The sequence below is a fragment of the Dama dama genome, chromosome 10 (assembly GCF_033118175.1).
Source record: "Dama dama isolate Ldn47 chromosome 10, ASM3311817v1, whole genome shotgun sequence".
Lineage (NCBI taxonomy): Eukaryota > Metazoa > Chordata > Mammalia > Artiodactyla > Cervidae > Dama > Dama dama.
Genome location: NC_083690.1, coordinates 27,459,180 through 27,473,984, shown reverse-complemented (window position 1 = coordinate 27,473,984; position 14,805 = coordinate 27,459,180). Strand labels below are relative to the sequence as shown.

General features: G+C 46.1%; 1 protein-coding gene across 2 annotated transcripts in view; it reads right to left on the bottom strand.

The window, feature by feature from the left end:
* The window catches only part of ITGAL (integrin subunit alpha L), a 43,188-nt gene that overhangs the window by 21,153 nt on the left and 7,230 nt on the right, over positions 1-14,805 (bottom strand). For both annotated transcript variants that reach the window (XM_061153218.1, XM_061153220.1), the window contains exons 7-12: positions 14,511-14,656; positions 12,579-12,711; positions 12,270-12,420; positions 7,424-7,497; positions 7,211-7,343; positions 1,707-1,858 (exon numbers count right to left, since the gene is read on the bottom strand). In XM_061153218.1, coding sequence (XP_061009201.1) covers positions 1,707-1,858; positions 7,211-7,343; positions 7,424-7,497; positions 12,270-12,420; positions 12,579-12,711; positions 14,511-14,656 — 789 coding nt within the window. The remainder of the gene's footprint in view (positions 1-1,706; positions 1,859-7,210; positions 7,344-7,423; positions 7,498-12,269; positions 12,421-12,578; positions 12,712-14,510; positions 14,657-14,805) is intronic.

Here is a 14,805-nt window from a genome sequence, read left to right as displayed (position 1 = left end):
CTCTTTGTATTTTGAAGAACAAAATACAAAGACACTGTGTGAGACTAAAAATAACTGTGTATACACCCGCAGTGAGGTCAAATTCTGGACAAATGATTCAAAGAGACCAAAACACCTAACTGTGGCTTTTGAAGAGCCTGGAGCAAAAACAGGGGGTTGGGAGCAAAAGCAGGGGATTGCACATGCCCCCTGCACCCAACACCGCCTAAGGAGTGGGCAAACCACCTAAGCCACCCCTCCAGCCTGACCTCTGGATACATCCCTACCCTCACCTCATAGAAGGAACAAGTATGCCCCCTCTAGGGGAGCAAGCCTGCAAGGGAACCTGTTGTTCTTGATCTGCCCTGCTGCATCAAGGACCCCAATAAAGCCACGCCTGAGTTTCTTGTCTGGCCTCTGATCAATTTCAATTGATGAAGGAGGCCAAGTAGCAATCCAATTTAGAGTCCATATGAATTTAGACAAGCGGGGTTCTTTTTGTTTGTTTGTTTAGTTGTAGCCCATGGGCTTAGTTGCTCCATGGCATGTGGGATCTTCCCAGACCAGGGATCGAACCCGTGTCCCCCCGCACTGACAGACAGATTCTAATCCCCTGTACCACCAAAGAAGTCCAAATTGGGTTCTTAAATTGGCAAGAAAGTGAAAGTGTTATCCGATCAGTAATGTCCGACTCTTTGCCACCCCATGAACTGTAGTCTGCCAGGCTCTGCTGTCCTGGGATTTCCCAGGCAAGGATACTGGAGTGGGTAGCCATTACCTTCTCCAAGGGATCTTCCCGACTCAGGGATTGAACCTGGGTCTCCTGCATTGCAGGCAGATCCTTTATCATCTGGGCCACCAGTTCAGTTCAGTTCAGTTGCTCAGTCATGTCCGACTCTGCCACCCCATGGACTGCAGCATGCCAGGCTTCCCTGTCCATCACCAACTCCCAGAGCTCACTCAAATTCATGTCCATCGAGTCGGTGATGCCATCCAACCATCTCATCCTCTGTCGTCCCCTTCTCCTCCTGCCTTCAATCTTTCCCAGCATCAGGGTCTTTTCCAATGAATTGGTTCTTTGCATCAGGTGCCAAAGTACTGGCGTTTCAGCTTCAGCATCAGTCCTTCCAATGAATGTTCAGGCTGATTTCCTTTAGGATGGACTGGCTGGATCTCCTTGCAGTCCAAGGGACTCTCAAGAGTTTTCTCCAATATCACAGTTCAAAAGCATCAATTCTTCAGTGCTCAGCTTTCTTTATAGTCCAACTCTCACATCCATACATGACTACTGCAAAAACCATAGCTTTGACTAGACAGATCTTTGTTGGCAAAGTAATGTCTCTGCTTTTTAATATGCTGTGTAGTTTGGTCATAGCTTTTCTTCCAAGGAGCAAGCGTCTTTTAATTTCATGGCTGAAGTCACCATCTGCAGTGATTTTGGAGCTCCCATTCCCCCCCGCCCCCCCAAAAAGCCTCTCGCTGTTTCCATTGTTTCCCCATCTATTTGCCATGAAGTGATGGGACTGGATGATCAGCCACCAGGGAAGCCCCTAAATTGGCAAGAGGGGATGACAAAACACCCCAGAGGCTTTGTGGGGAACTAATGTGACAGTGCTTGGCACAGGGCCAGCACACAGTGGGTGAATGAGTGTTCGGAAGACGACAGAGAGCATAACTAGTATCACGCCAGCCTCTCATCGCCTGAAGCCACTGCAGCCACGGCTCACCTGGCTCCCGTCTATTTCCTGGATCTGGCTCCAGGGTCCTCCTCCCTTTGGCTGTTGGAACAGCAGCACCCGCCCCACATGCTGGTATCTGGGGGCTCCAGTGGCCAGCAATGACATGGTCCCTCGGGAGGGCAGCCAGGTCACCGTGTAACCTGAGGAGAAAGAGAGCGAGGGGCTTGGAGTCAGAAACACAAGGGCTGCTGAAAGAAGGTAAAACCCCAGGGGAAAAGGTGGTGGAGATCCTGGGAAGCTGGGTTAGCGGCAAAGATGCACTGAGATAGTCGGAAGACCTTCTCCTGAGAAGAGCAGCCATGTGCTCCGAGGGATACAAATCCTGGCGCCATGGTCCAAGACTGTATTTCCCAAACTGTGGATAACACGCATGCGCAGACAAAGCAGCCACGTGCTACGGGGTAAACATCTCCCCGAGACTCAGTTCACCAGAGGGTTTGTAAAGGAGACGACCTTCCTTTTAAAGAATGAAATAAAATGGTATATATTAGTAAGAAGAAGGCAAAGTTTGCACGAAGATTAAAAACCGGGCACGAGAGGCCTCAAGACTGCCAGCCTGCCCTATGGATTTCAGACTTGGCAGCTCTCACGCTGCTTGACCCAATTTCTTTTTCTTTTTTTTTTTAAGGAAAAAATATTTATTTATTTTTGGCTGAGCTGAGTCTTCATTGCTTCCCTTGGGCTAATCTCTAGTTGCAGCAAGTGGCGGCTACTCTTTTGTTGTGGTGCAAGGGTTTCTCACTGTGGTAACTTCTCTGTTACAGGCACAGGCTCTAGAATGTGGGCTTCAGTAGTTGTGGTGCATGCGCTTAGCTGTCCCACAGCATGTGGAATCTTCCTGAACCCAGGATAGAACCTGCGTCCACCGCACTGGCAAGCAGATTCTTAACCACTGGACCACCAGGGAAGTCTCCAGCTTCTTAAAACCAATCTCTTTATAGACAGATAGATAAGAAAAGAGACAAAAAGAATTATGTATCTATATAAAGATACAGACCTAGATATATCTTGTTGGCTTTGTTTCTCTGGAGAATGCTGACTGCTAAAATAATATACATATGTGTATATTATTCTTTGCATATATATGTGTATATATGTAAAGAGAGATAAATCAAAAGTGGCAAATGTTAACTGACAAATTAAGGTGAAAAGTGTATGGGTGTTCACTGTACTGTTAACTTTTCTCAAAAGTTTGAAAATTTTTAAATAAAAATTTAATAGAAAAGATTGAAATGAAAAGATTATACAGATCAATCAGCCTGGAGACATAGCCTAATAAAAATACTGAAATGTAGACTTAAAGAGTTGGGGTAACAGAGAATGAGATGGTTGGATGGCATCTCTGATTCAAAGGACAGGAGTCTGAGCAAACTCCGGGAGATGGTGAAGGCCCCGGAAGCTTGGCATGCTGCAGTCCATGCGGTCCCAAAGAGTCGGACACAACTGAGAGACTGAACAGCAAGCACAAAGAGAAGTGATTGTACAGCACAGAGAATATAGTCAATATTTCATAATAACCATAAATGGAGCGTAATCGATAAAAATTTGAATCACCATCTTGTATACCTGAAACTAATATATTATTGTAAGTCAACTATACCTCAAGAAAAAAAAAAAAAGGAGGCGACATGAAAATATTTCCTGCTTCAAGATATCACGGAGGTTATCTTCATACTTCACAGCTTCTGTGGCGAGGTTTCCTGCCCTCTGTTCCTACTCTGACAAAATGCTGGAGCAAATGCTGCAGGAAATCAGATTAGAGATTGTGTGAGAGCCAAGAGCCAGCTTATCAGAATGCTCTGAAGATGGCTCACTAACCCAACTTGACTTTCTTTGCTTTTTTTTTTTTTTGCTTTTTTTGGCTTATTTTTTAAAATTAACTTATATTGGAGTATAGTTGATTTACAATATTGTGTTAGTTTCACGTATATAGCAAACTGATTCATATACATATATCCACTCTTTTTTAGATTCTTTCCCCATATAGGCCATTACAGAGTATTCAGTAGAGTTCCCTGGGCTATATACCGTATGTACTTCTATTTTATATATAGTAATGTGCATATGTCATTCCCGATCTCTCAGATTATCTCTTCCCTGCATGACCTTCTTTGCTTAGAGCAGTTCAAAGTGAGTGAGACAAAGAGATGTCTGAGATTGTATAGCCCAGGAGAGGAACGGTGAAGGGGCCGAACCACTCTCCTGGTTTCTTCATATATATTCCTGAAGCACAGGGATTAAGAGCTTGATCTCTGAAATTAGCGAGACTAGGTTTTAATCCAAGTGTTACTTCTTCCTGGCTGTGTAATCTTGAGTAAATTACTTCATGTGTCTGAGCCTCAGTTTTCTCATTAGAAAAAAAAATGAGGCAGTACCAATTTTACGGGATAGTTTTGAGGATTAAATAACATCATGGATGTAAGATGCTTGGCACCATGCTAGTGAAATATAAACTAAGATCTGAAGGACAGTAGCATAGCAGGCAATCAAGAATATATTTACTTCTACATATATACAAACACACACACAAACATCTATGTGTGGGGGGGTGTGTGTGTACTATGGGGTGGGTGCCTAACTAGAGATTCAACTTTGGCATTATTTCTTCTTATTTAAGGAGCCATCTTGCCAACTATTTTACAGTACAGTTGTCCCTAGGAATCCACAGTGGATTGGTTCTAGGACTTGCCCTAATACCAAAATTCACAGACGCTCAAAGTCCTATGATTGGCCCTTGATATCCCTGACTTTCAAATCTGTGGCTTTAACCAACCTTGGATCATAAACATGGAACCCACAGCTACGGAGAGCCAGCTGGATACTGAAGCACAAAAAACCTCTTTGAAGGCAGCAGTGTAGGTGCTGTAGGGTAAGTGAAGTGGTTACCAACCACAGACCCTGGGTTCCCCCTACTAGTTCTGTGACCCTGGACAAGTTATTTAAAGTCTCCTGGACTTGAGACTTTCCTGGTGGTCCAGTGGTTAAGAATCCGCCTTTCAGTGCAGAGGATGTGGGTTCAACCCCTGGTCAGGGAACTAAGATCACAAGTGCCGAGGGGCAGCTCCACCCATTTGCTGCAACTAGTGAGCTTACGTGCTCTAGAGCCCAGACACCACAGTTCAAGAAAGCCCTCAGGCTGTAGTGAAGACTCAGCGCAGCCAAAATAAAGAAATAAATAGGCTGGTCTGAAGGTAGTGAGTTATCTCAATTGATTGTTCACAGTCAGTTACAGGTAGAACTCCTTGTTCTACTCTTCCCCCCTTCTCACTACTGCACTTGACTAGTCTAAAAAAAAAAAGAAAAGAAATAAATAAAGTCTCCTGGGATCAATTTCTTCATCTGTAAAATAGAGATGATAAAAATACCTACTTACAGGGTTGCTGGGAAGATGAAATGAGGTCAAAGAAGTTAATAGGTGTCACGTGCTTAGAACAGTGCCTGGTGCATGATACTCGCACAAAAAAAGAATGTGTGCGTGCTAAGTCGCTTTAGTTGTGTCTGACTCTTTGAAACCCCATGGACTGTAGCCCACCAGGTTTCTCTGTTCATGGGATTCTCCAGGCAAGAATACTGGAGTGGGTTGCCATGCCCTCCTCCAGGGGATCTCCTGAACCAGGGATCGAACCGGCGTCTCCTGTAGCTCCTGCATTGCAAGCAGATTCTTTACCACTGAGCCACTGGGGAAGCCTTCACAAAAAAAGAATACTTGTCACAAATACTTGTCAAAAAAAGAAAAGGAAAAAAATCACTGAGGGCAGTCCCCCTTAGAAGGATAGATGCATTATGAATAGCACCAATTTTCCCATGGAAAGTATTTAACAAGATCTTTGTGTTCTGAGAGTTTAATAATAATAGTCTTTGTGTTCTGAGCCCACCCCTAGGCAAGGGTCACAGGTGAAGAAGGGAGGAAGGTGTTGGTTCTAGATCTATGAGGAGGTAGGACCCGGAAGCAGTCCTATCCCAGGGCTCTTGAAGTCAGTTTATGCCTTGAGACTGGTTGAACATGAACTAGAAGGGCTATAACCCTGAGTGCAAGGGCAAGACTCCTCTGTTCCTGAGACTGGCATCACCTTGGATGAACAGCATCCCCAGGACTGTGCAGGACAAGACATCATGAGGCAAAAAGAAGCAACAACAGTTGTGGGTTGACCAGACGCATTTCCTCTGTGCTTGGCATCTGATGAACTCTTGAGACTCAATCAATCCTGGAGTTCCTGGACCATTCTAGAAGAAGAAACCTTGCAGAGGAGGGGCTGGTCCTCCTATTAGTGAGGTAGATTGTTTTAAACTGTACTCAGGGGCTTTCCTGGTGGTCCAGTGGTTAAGAATCCACCTGCCAATGCAGGCGACGTGGGTTCGATCCCTGGTCAGAGAAGATCCTACATGCCATGGGGCAGCAAAGCCCATGCACCACAACTACTCAGCCTGAGTGCTCTAGAGCCCATGCTCTGCAAAAAGAGAAGCCACTACAGTAAAATGTACTCAGGATTTAATGCATAGGTATGACTGAATGACAACAGAGAGGTCCGGCCTCCCTGGAGGCTCAGAAGGTAAAGAATCTGCCCGCAATGCAGGAGACTTGGGTTTGATCCCTGGGTCAGGAAGATCCCCTATAGGAGGAAGTGGCAACCCACTCCAGTATTCTTGCCTGGAGAATTCCATGGACAGAGAACCTGGCAGGCTATAGTCCGTGGGTCACAGAGTCATACACGACTGAGTGGCTAACATACACACACACACACACACACACACACAAGACTGGGTGGTTTGAATAACAATGGTAGGCTCTGAGCTATAGGGAAGGTCTTCAGTTGGCTAGTACCTGGGCCAGGGATGATTTAGGTCAGGGCGGATACTAGCCCAGTGCATGAAAGTTAGATAAAGGACTGATCAGAGAGCAGGCTCTGGATTGGCTGGTTGGCCTATGGAAGGCCTCCTCAGGCAAGCAGTTTTCTCCCTGTAGAAATTAACTAGCCCTGGGAGGAGCCAGTCTCTCCAGGACTAGCGAGGCCACAAGATGTCAAAGCATCATAAGATGCAGAAAATAAAAATGTGATTAATACCTAGGTGAGAGGTTATTAAGGCAAAAATAAAGACTGTTATGACCATATTTGGGACTTCCCTGGTAGTTCAGGGGTAAAGGATCGGCCTGCCAATGCAGGAGACTCAGATCCCATCTTTGGATCAGGAAGATCCCCTGGAGGAGGAAGTGGCAAACCACTTTGGTATTCTTGCCTGAAAAATCCCATGGACAGAGCAGCCTGGTGGGCTGCAGTCCATGGGGTCAAAGAGTCAGACATGATGAGCAACTGAACATTCACACACACACAAGGGGTTGTTAAAGAAAAATGAAGACTATTATGACCATATTTAAACTGAACTTCTTCATACTGTTGCTTCATTGCTTTCATTATGATTTTGAAAGTCAATGTGAGTGATTCTCTGGTTCCCCAAACCTGAAAGAACCCAGCAGAAAAAAAAGAAGTACTTACCCAAATATCCTGCCCTCGATTCTACTGTCAGTGGTTCATTCCCAACAAATGTACTGCTCTCCAGGTCTGCCTTCAGGTCGAGAAAGCCTCCAGCCCAGTCCTTGGCTCCAACGGCCCCCACAATGCCATGGTCCTGCCAAGAGCGGGAGACGAGCGGGATCAGCTTCACTCTCGCCACTTTCCTCTGCTGGTTGCCTCAGGCCCATCACTCACCTCGCTGAGGTCCGCGCTGATCCCGCTGGAGGACAGCTCCATGTTGAAGGATGTCAGGTCCTGTTTGCTTGTGCCTGAGGGATGAAGTAGGGAGAATGGGCTGAATCTCAACGAGCAGTGACGCTCATGAAAGGACTGAGGAAAAAACACGCAGCATCTACCCATAGGCAAGGTAGAAAGAGCATGAACTTTTTGGGGGGCTGTGTCACACAGTTTATGGGGTTTTAGTTCCCCCACCAGGGATCGAACCTGGGGCCCTAGCAGGGAGGGCACCATGTTCTAAACACTGGACCACCAGGGAATTCCCAAGAGCATGGACTTTAGAGTCAGACGGAGAAGCCACTTATGCCCTGAGTCTCCCCTGAGTCTCCATGGGATCCAAATGTGGATATTCTGTTATCCAGCTCAGCACATCTAAAAGGCAGCTCTTGATTTCTGTTTCTCCTCAGGCTTCGCCTCTTCAATGAATGCCACTCCTGTCCACCTAGTGACTCATGCTAAAAACCAGGAATCAACCTTGATTCTTCCCTTTTCCTTCTGTTCTGTTTAATTTCTTTTTGACTGTGCCTCAAGGCACGTGGTGGAGGAGGCAATGGCAACCCACTCCAGTACTCTTGCCTGGACAATCCCATGAACAGAGGAGCCTGGTAGGCTGCAGTCCATGGGGTCACTAAGAGTTGGACATGACTGAGTGACTTCACTTTCACTTTTCACTTTCATGCATTGGAGAAGGACATGACAACCCACTGCAGTGTTCTTGCCTGGAGAATCCCAGGGACGGCGGAGCCTGGTGGGCTGCTGTCTATGGGGTCACACAGAGTTGGACACGACTGAAGCGACTTAGCAGCAGCAGCAGCAAGGCACATGGGATCTTAGTTCCCTGACTAGGCATCGAACCCACATCCCCTGCAGTGGAAGCACAGAGTCCTCACTACTGGATTGCCAGGGAAGCCCCTTTGACTTCATTTTTTCCTTTTTCTATGCCTTTTTCCACAGAGCAAGTTAATTCTTTTTTTGAAAAATATGTATCAGATCCCATCTTTCACTTTCTTAAAGCCCTTCACAACTTTGCATTGGTCTGAAGACTAAAATTCAAACTCGTTATGAGGAACTGGGATGCCCTCCCTTCCTCTCCAACCTTCTCTCTCCCTTACTCCCCACATTCATGACACCGACTTTTCCCCTGTTCCTCCATGTCCATCTCTGCCCCATCTCTCTGGGCCTTTGCACTTGACCTTGTCTCTGACTATAATCCTCTTTGTCCACTCTCCTCCCATAACTGTCTGATTCTCATCTTTCATGCCTCAGCTCAAAAGTCATCTCTGAGTGAATTTTATCTCAATTAAAAAAAAAAAAAATAGAAAGCATCTCATGGGAGTTCCCTGGTGGCTTAGTGGTTAGGATTCCAGGCTTTCACTCTGTGACCTGAGTCCAATCTCTGGTCGAGAAACTGAGATCTCACAAGCCGGTCAGTGTGACCACAAAAAAAAAATCTATATCTCAGAAAGGCCTTCCTTAAAATGCTTCCTTAATGTGGCTTCTTCCGGCTGAACCTGTATTATCTCTTTATTCATTTCCTTTACAGTATCTGTCACAATCTTGAAACATACTATTTCAATCCAGTTGTTCAGTTGTGTCCGACTCTTTGTGACCCCACGGACTGCAGCACGCCAGGCTTCCCTGTCCATCACCAACTCCTGGAGCTTGCTCAAACTTGTGTCCATCGAGTTGGCGATGCCATCCAACCATCTCATCCTCTGTTGTCCCCTTCTCCTCCTGCCTTTAATCTTTCCCAGCACCAGGGTCTTTTCAAATGAGTCGGTTCTTCACATCAGGTGGCCACAGTATCGGAGTTTCAGCTTCAGCATCAGTACTTCCAATGAATATCCAGGACTGATTTCCCTTAGGATGGACTTGTTTGATCTCCTTGCAGTTCAAGGGACTCTCAAGAGTCTTCTCCAACATCACAATTCAAAAGCATCAACTCTTCGGCACTCAGCTTTCTTTATAGTCCAACTCTTACATCCATACCTGACTACTGCAAAAACCATAGCTTTGACTAGACGGATCTTTGCAGGCAAAGTAATCTCTCTGCTTTTTAATATGCTGTCTAGGTTGGAGAAGGAAATGGCAACCCACCCCAGTGTTCTTGCTGGGAGAATCCCAGGGATGGGGGAGCCTGGTGGGCTTCCGTCTATGGGGTCGCACAGAGTCAGACACGACTGAAGAGACTTAGCAGCAGCAGCAGCAGCAGGTTGGCCATAGCTTTTCTTCCAAGGAGCAAGCGTCTTTTAATTTCACGGCTGAAGTCACCATCTGCAGTGATTTTGGAGCCCCCCAAAATAAAGTCTTTCACTGTTTCCATTGTTTTCCCTTCTTACTATCTTTCTTTGTATTTATTTGGTTTCGGCTGTGTTGGGTCTTAAGGACTTTCTCTAGTTGCCACGAATGGGCTTCTCATTATAGTGGCCTCTTCTGTTACAGAGCACAGGCTCTAGAACGCTTGGACTCCATGGGTGCAGCGCCTGTGGGATCCTACTGGATAAGGGATCGAATGCATGTTCCCTGCATTGGCAGGAGGACTTTCAACCACTGGACCACCAGGAAAGCCCCTTTTCTTTATTCAACCTGAACGTGAGTTCTATGTTAACACTATCCCTGAGAGTCTGATTCACAGTGCCTGCTCCATGGTTGCTGCCAGCATTAATTTTTTTTAGTTGAAGTATGGTTGATGTACTTTCTCCAGTGATTTTCCAATGTATTCTTTTTTTTTTAAATGTATTTATTTATTTTTGGCTGTGCTGGGTCTTCATTGTTGTGCAGGCTTTCTCTAGTTGTGATGCTTCTCGCTGTTGCAAAGCTTGGGCTCTTGGGCGCTTAGGTATCAGTAGTTGTGGCTGCCAGGCTCTGGAGCACTGGTTCAATAGTTGTGGAGCATGGGCTCCGTGGTATGTGGGATCTTCCCAGACCAGGGATCAAACATGTCTGCTGCATTGACAGGCAGATTCTTTACCACTGAGCCATCATGGCTAGAATTAACAAACTTGAACTTCCCTGACCAGACATCAAACTTATGCCTCTTGCAGTGGAAGCTCAAGGTCTTAACCTGGACCCCCCAGAGAAGTCCTAATAGAGAGTTCTAATACAATGTATGTCACACGGGTGTGATGGGGAACAAGCATACAGTGGTTAAAGCAGCACATGGGATCCCAGACTTGGGATCAATGAGAAAGTATCAGAGAGGATGACATTTAAACTATGACCTGAAGGATGAGTAAGGGCAGGGAGGATAGAGGATAAGAGCTATGACTTACTTAGAGCCTACAAGCTACCAAGCACTTTCTAAACAGTCATTAAGACTTCAACTGTGTACCTTAAAGAAAATATATTGAAGTCTTAACCCCTAGTACCTCAGAATGAACATACTTGAAAACAGGGTCTTTACAGAGGTAATCAAGTTAACAACTTACTGACCAGAGACATAGTTATACATCTTCTGTTACTCATACATTATTGACAGGAGTGTTTCAATATTCCCTTACATAACAAATTGCCAGCCACAGGCTTTAGCTTATGATGTGTTAAAACAAGGTCATTAGGGTGGGCCCTGATCCAATATGACTGGTGTCCTTATTAGAGGGGCAATTTGGACACAGAAGGACAGACACGGAGAAAAGATAATGGGTAGACACACAGGGAGAAGACAGCCAGGCAACTAGAATGATGCAGCGACAAGTCAAGGAATGCCAAGGAATGTTAGCAAACACCAGAAGTTAGAAGAGGTGGGGAAGGACTAGTGGCTAAGACTCCACACTCCCAATGCAAGGGGACTGGGTTCGACCCTTGGTCAGGGAACTAGATCCCACATGCTGCAACTAAAGATCCTGTGTGCCCCAATGAAGATCAGAGATACTGTGTGCCTCAACTAAGACCCAGCACAGCCAAATTAATCAGTTATTTAACTTTAAAAAAAAAAAAGGCAGGGAAGGATTCTCTCCAAAACCATCCCAAGGAGCACAGCCCTGTCAAGCTCATGAATATTGGTTTCTAGGCTCCAGAACTGCAAGACAAAACATTTCTCTTGCTTTAAGCCCCCTCATTTTTGGTGCAGTAGCCCTAGGAAACGAATACAGTGGTTAAACCTTACCACCTTCTGAGATAGCTATTACTATCCCCATTTGACAGAGCAACGAGCCTCAGAGACGGAAAGTGACCTGCCTGAGGTTACATAGCACATGCAGAGTGAATTCTGCTTGGTCCCATTATATATAACACATTGCCTCTTCACGTGATGTGAGCACCAAGGCTGTCTCCTAAGCGAAGAGGCTTCCTGGGGGAATCATGTATCTTTCAGCAGACTAGGCCACTTGGGGAAATACTCTCCCATAGGCAGTGCTCCGTCTGACAACTACAACCAAACCTTCTCTTTTTCTGGGTCAAGAAAGAGGGCCTGTGGGCTCCTTGCCCACGGCCCCTCCCTGCTTGCCCATCTCAAATAATTTGAAGCCCAGGATAAAAGACAGTGAGGGAGCTGAGTGATGGAAAAAATTATAGTCATTCTATAGGACACAGCTGACACCAGTAAGACGCAGGTCAGCTCGGAGCCCTGCCCTGGACCAGGCTGAGCTTCAAGAGGAAGACAGAACTTCAGAGGGAAATAGAGGCTGCTCCTATATCACCCTTCCCTAAGTTCCTACCTGAGGTCTTTTATCCAGAGAACTCTTAGCACAGTGACGCATGCTCTGTGAGTGCCCGTGATTATTATTCCACGTGTCTCAAATCTAACATCCTAGGTGAGGTTCTCTATACAACCCCCAAACCCTCTCTCCCAGGGTCTGCTACTCACCCTCAATGACATAGATCTTTTTTTGCAGTTCAGTGAATAGATCTTTCAGCTTCTCAAATGTGTCCAGGATCTTTACAAACTCCTCCGCGGGTTTGGAGGCAAACTGATGGAGTGCCTCCTGACTTTCCTTGGTCTGAAAATTCTTTCCAATCTGGAAGAATGAAGAGTGTAGAGTTGGCATCTCCAGACTTGCAGAACAATTTTCTACTATTTTCACAAGACCCTGGCCCCGGGGAGAAAAGGAGTGGGGTTCAAGAATAGGAGACGGAAGACAGGTACTAAGAAATAGCAGGGACCTGGGGCCCATACCCCAATGATGTAGCGGATGATGTCTTTGGCTGCATCAATGTTGTGTTCGTCGGTGGCTTCCCCATCAGTGATGATGATAAGAACTTTGGTGGCATCTGGCCGGGCCCCCAGATCTTGCCGGAACACTTCTTTCCTGTACCAAGGAAGAGGGGGATGTAAGAGACTTCCCCCCAAATCCTCTGAGGCTCCGCCTCACCATGTTCATTAAGTTACTGCCCTGCTGATGGTGACAAATCCCTCTTCACAATCCCCAAGCAGCTATTTCCAGCTCTCAAAAGCTCTCTTCTGAGCCTCCTTCCTCAGCCCAGGTTGCCATATCTCTCCTCCTGGACCAGTGGTCTTCAACAGAATTCTATGTAGCCACAAGGTTGTCCCAGAGACTGTGGACAGTGAGGTGAGACTCTGGGCTTCCTACTCCCCATTTCAACCACATGGCAACTACCCTTTAATCAGTTAGATATGCTGGTGATCTAGGTGAGATTCCAGTGGAAGGATGGGTTCCACAGCCAAAGAACACTGGAAAGGCCCTTTTCTGGAGAAAGCTCATTCAACACCACCTCTGCATCCCCGACCATCACCAGGCTGCCTGTACATCTCTGCAACAGCAAGTTTCCTAGGGAATCAGAGAGACTTGTTTCCACATCAATTTCCCCCACAGAGCATGACCTCCTCGAGGAAAGAGCCATGTTTGTTTTGCTGCTATATCTCTGGCTCCTGACTCAGAGTAGGTGCTCAGTCATGTGACAGAAGAGAAAGAGGGGAGGACTAAATTCTGGACAGGCTACAAATTCCTGCCCTGCCCACAGTCTCCTTCTGAAGCAAGACAGGCTGCCCACAACTTCCCCTGGGACAGCCACTCTATCTGAACCATCCTCCTCTCCTCACCCCACAGCTAACCAAAGATGGACAGTTTATCCAACAGTGGCCATCCCACCATCCCTGACTTAGGGCATGATCTGCTTTAGGCACAGAAGTGGAAAGTCACCTGGAGAGGCCATAGTGTGAGGTGAAGAGATACGAGGGGAGAATGGGAGAGCTATTAACACTTGGAAGCTGCCAAAGACAGAAGAACCTGATGGGTGGGCCGGGTCAAAACCACTTGCTGCCAATATCTCTGGTTCTACCTTGGATGTAAATGTTTCCCCAGCTTCCATCCACCTGGACATGGCCTATCATGGATCCTGTTCAAGGATTCCCACCCTGGTTTAAGCCACCATCATCTCTCTTCTGGATTGTTCGATAGCCTGCAAACTGGCCTCCCTGCTTCCATCCTTGCCCCTTCCACAGTCTGATCACAACTCTGCAGCTGGAGGGATCCTTTTAAAAACATAAGTCAGATTATCACTCCTCTGTCCAAAATCACCAATGAGAGACTTCCCTGGTGGTCAGGTGGCCTAGACTCTGAGCTCCCAGTGCAGGGGGCCCAGGTTTGATCCCTGGTCAGGGAACTAGATCCCACATACAACAACTAGGACCCGACACGGCCAAAAATAAGTAAATAAATAAATTTTTTTTTGTAAAAAAAGATTGTGAGAGTGACATTGAAACATATACATTACTATATATTAAACAAATGCTACTAGGAAGTTGTTGTATAACTCAGGGAGCTCAGCCCAGTGCTCTGTGAGGACCTAGAGAGGTGGGATGGGGTGGAAGGTGGGAGTGAGGTTCAAGAGGGAGGGGACGTATGTATACTTATGGCTGATTCACGTTGCTGTATGGCAGAAACAAACACGACATTGTAAAGCAATTATCATTCAACTAAAAATAAATAAATAAAAGGACCTGAACTCAAATTGCTCCACTTGAATTCTTACAATAACCTGTTCCCTTGCTGGATCTACCAGTCGAGTTCCTACACCTTGCAACCTGAAGAAGCTAGTAATACGCAGAACAACCAATGGATGGGATCTTTCCCAAAAGGGAACTCACGCGACATAGTTGATGGCACCAAAGGTGTTGGTCAACAGACGCATGTGTTTGACTCCAGCCAACAGAGAGTCAGGGTCCTTGTGTCTAATGTAATCCAAGAAAGTAAATTCTGTTTTGAAATCTGTAGAAAACTGAACGGCTGCAAACTAGAAAAAAGAAGGAAGACATGAAACTCTTTACACAGCCCTTCCCACTTATCTGCTTTAATCTCAACTTCTTATCCAAGACCTGGGCAACCCAACTCCACATCCCTGCCTCAAATCGTTCTTTTGAAAATGAGGCTGTATTTAAACAA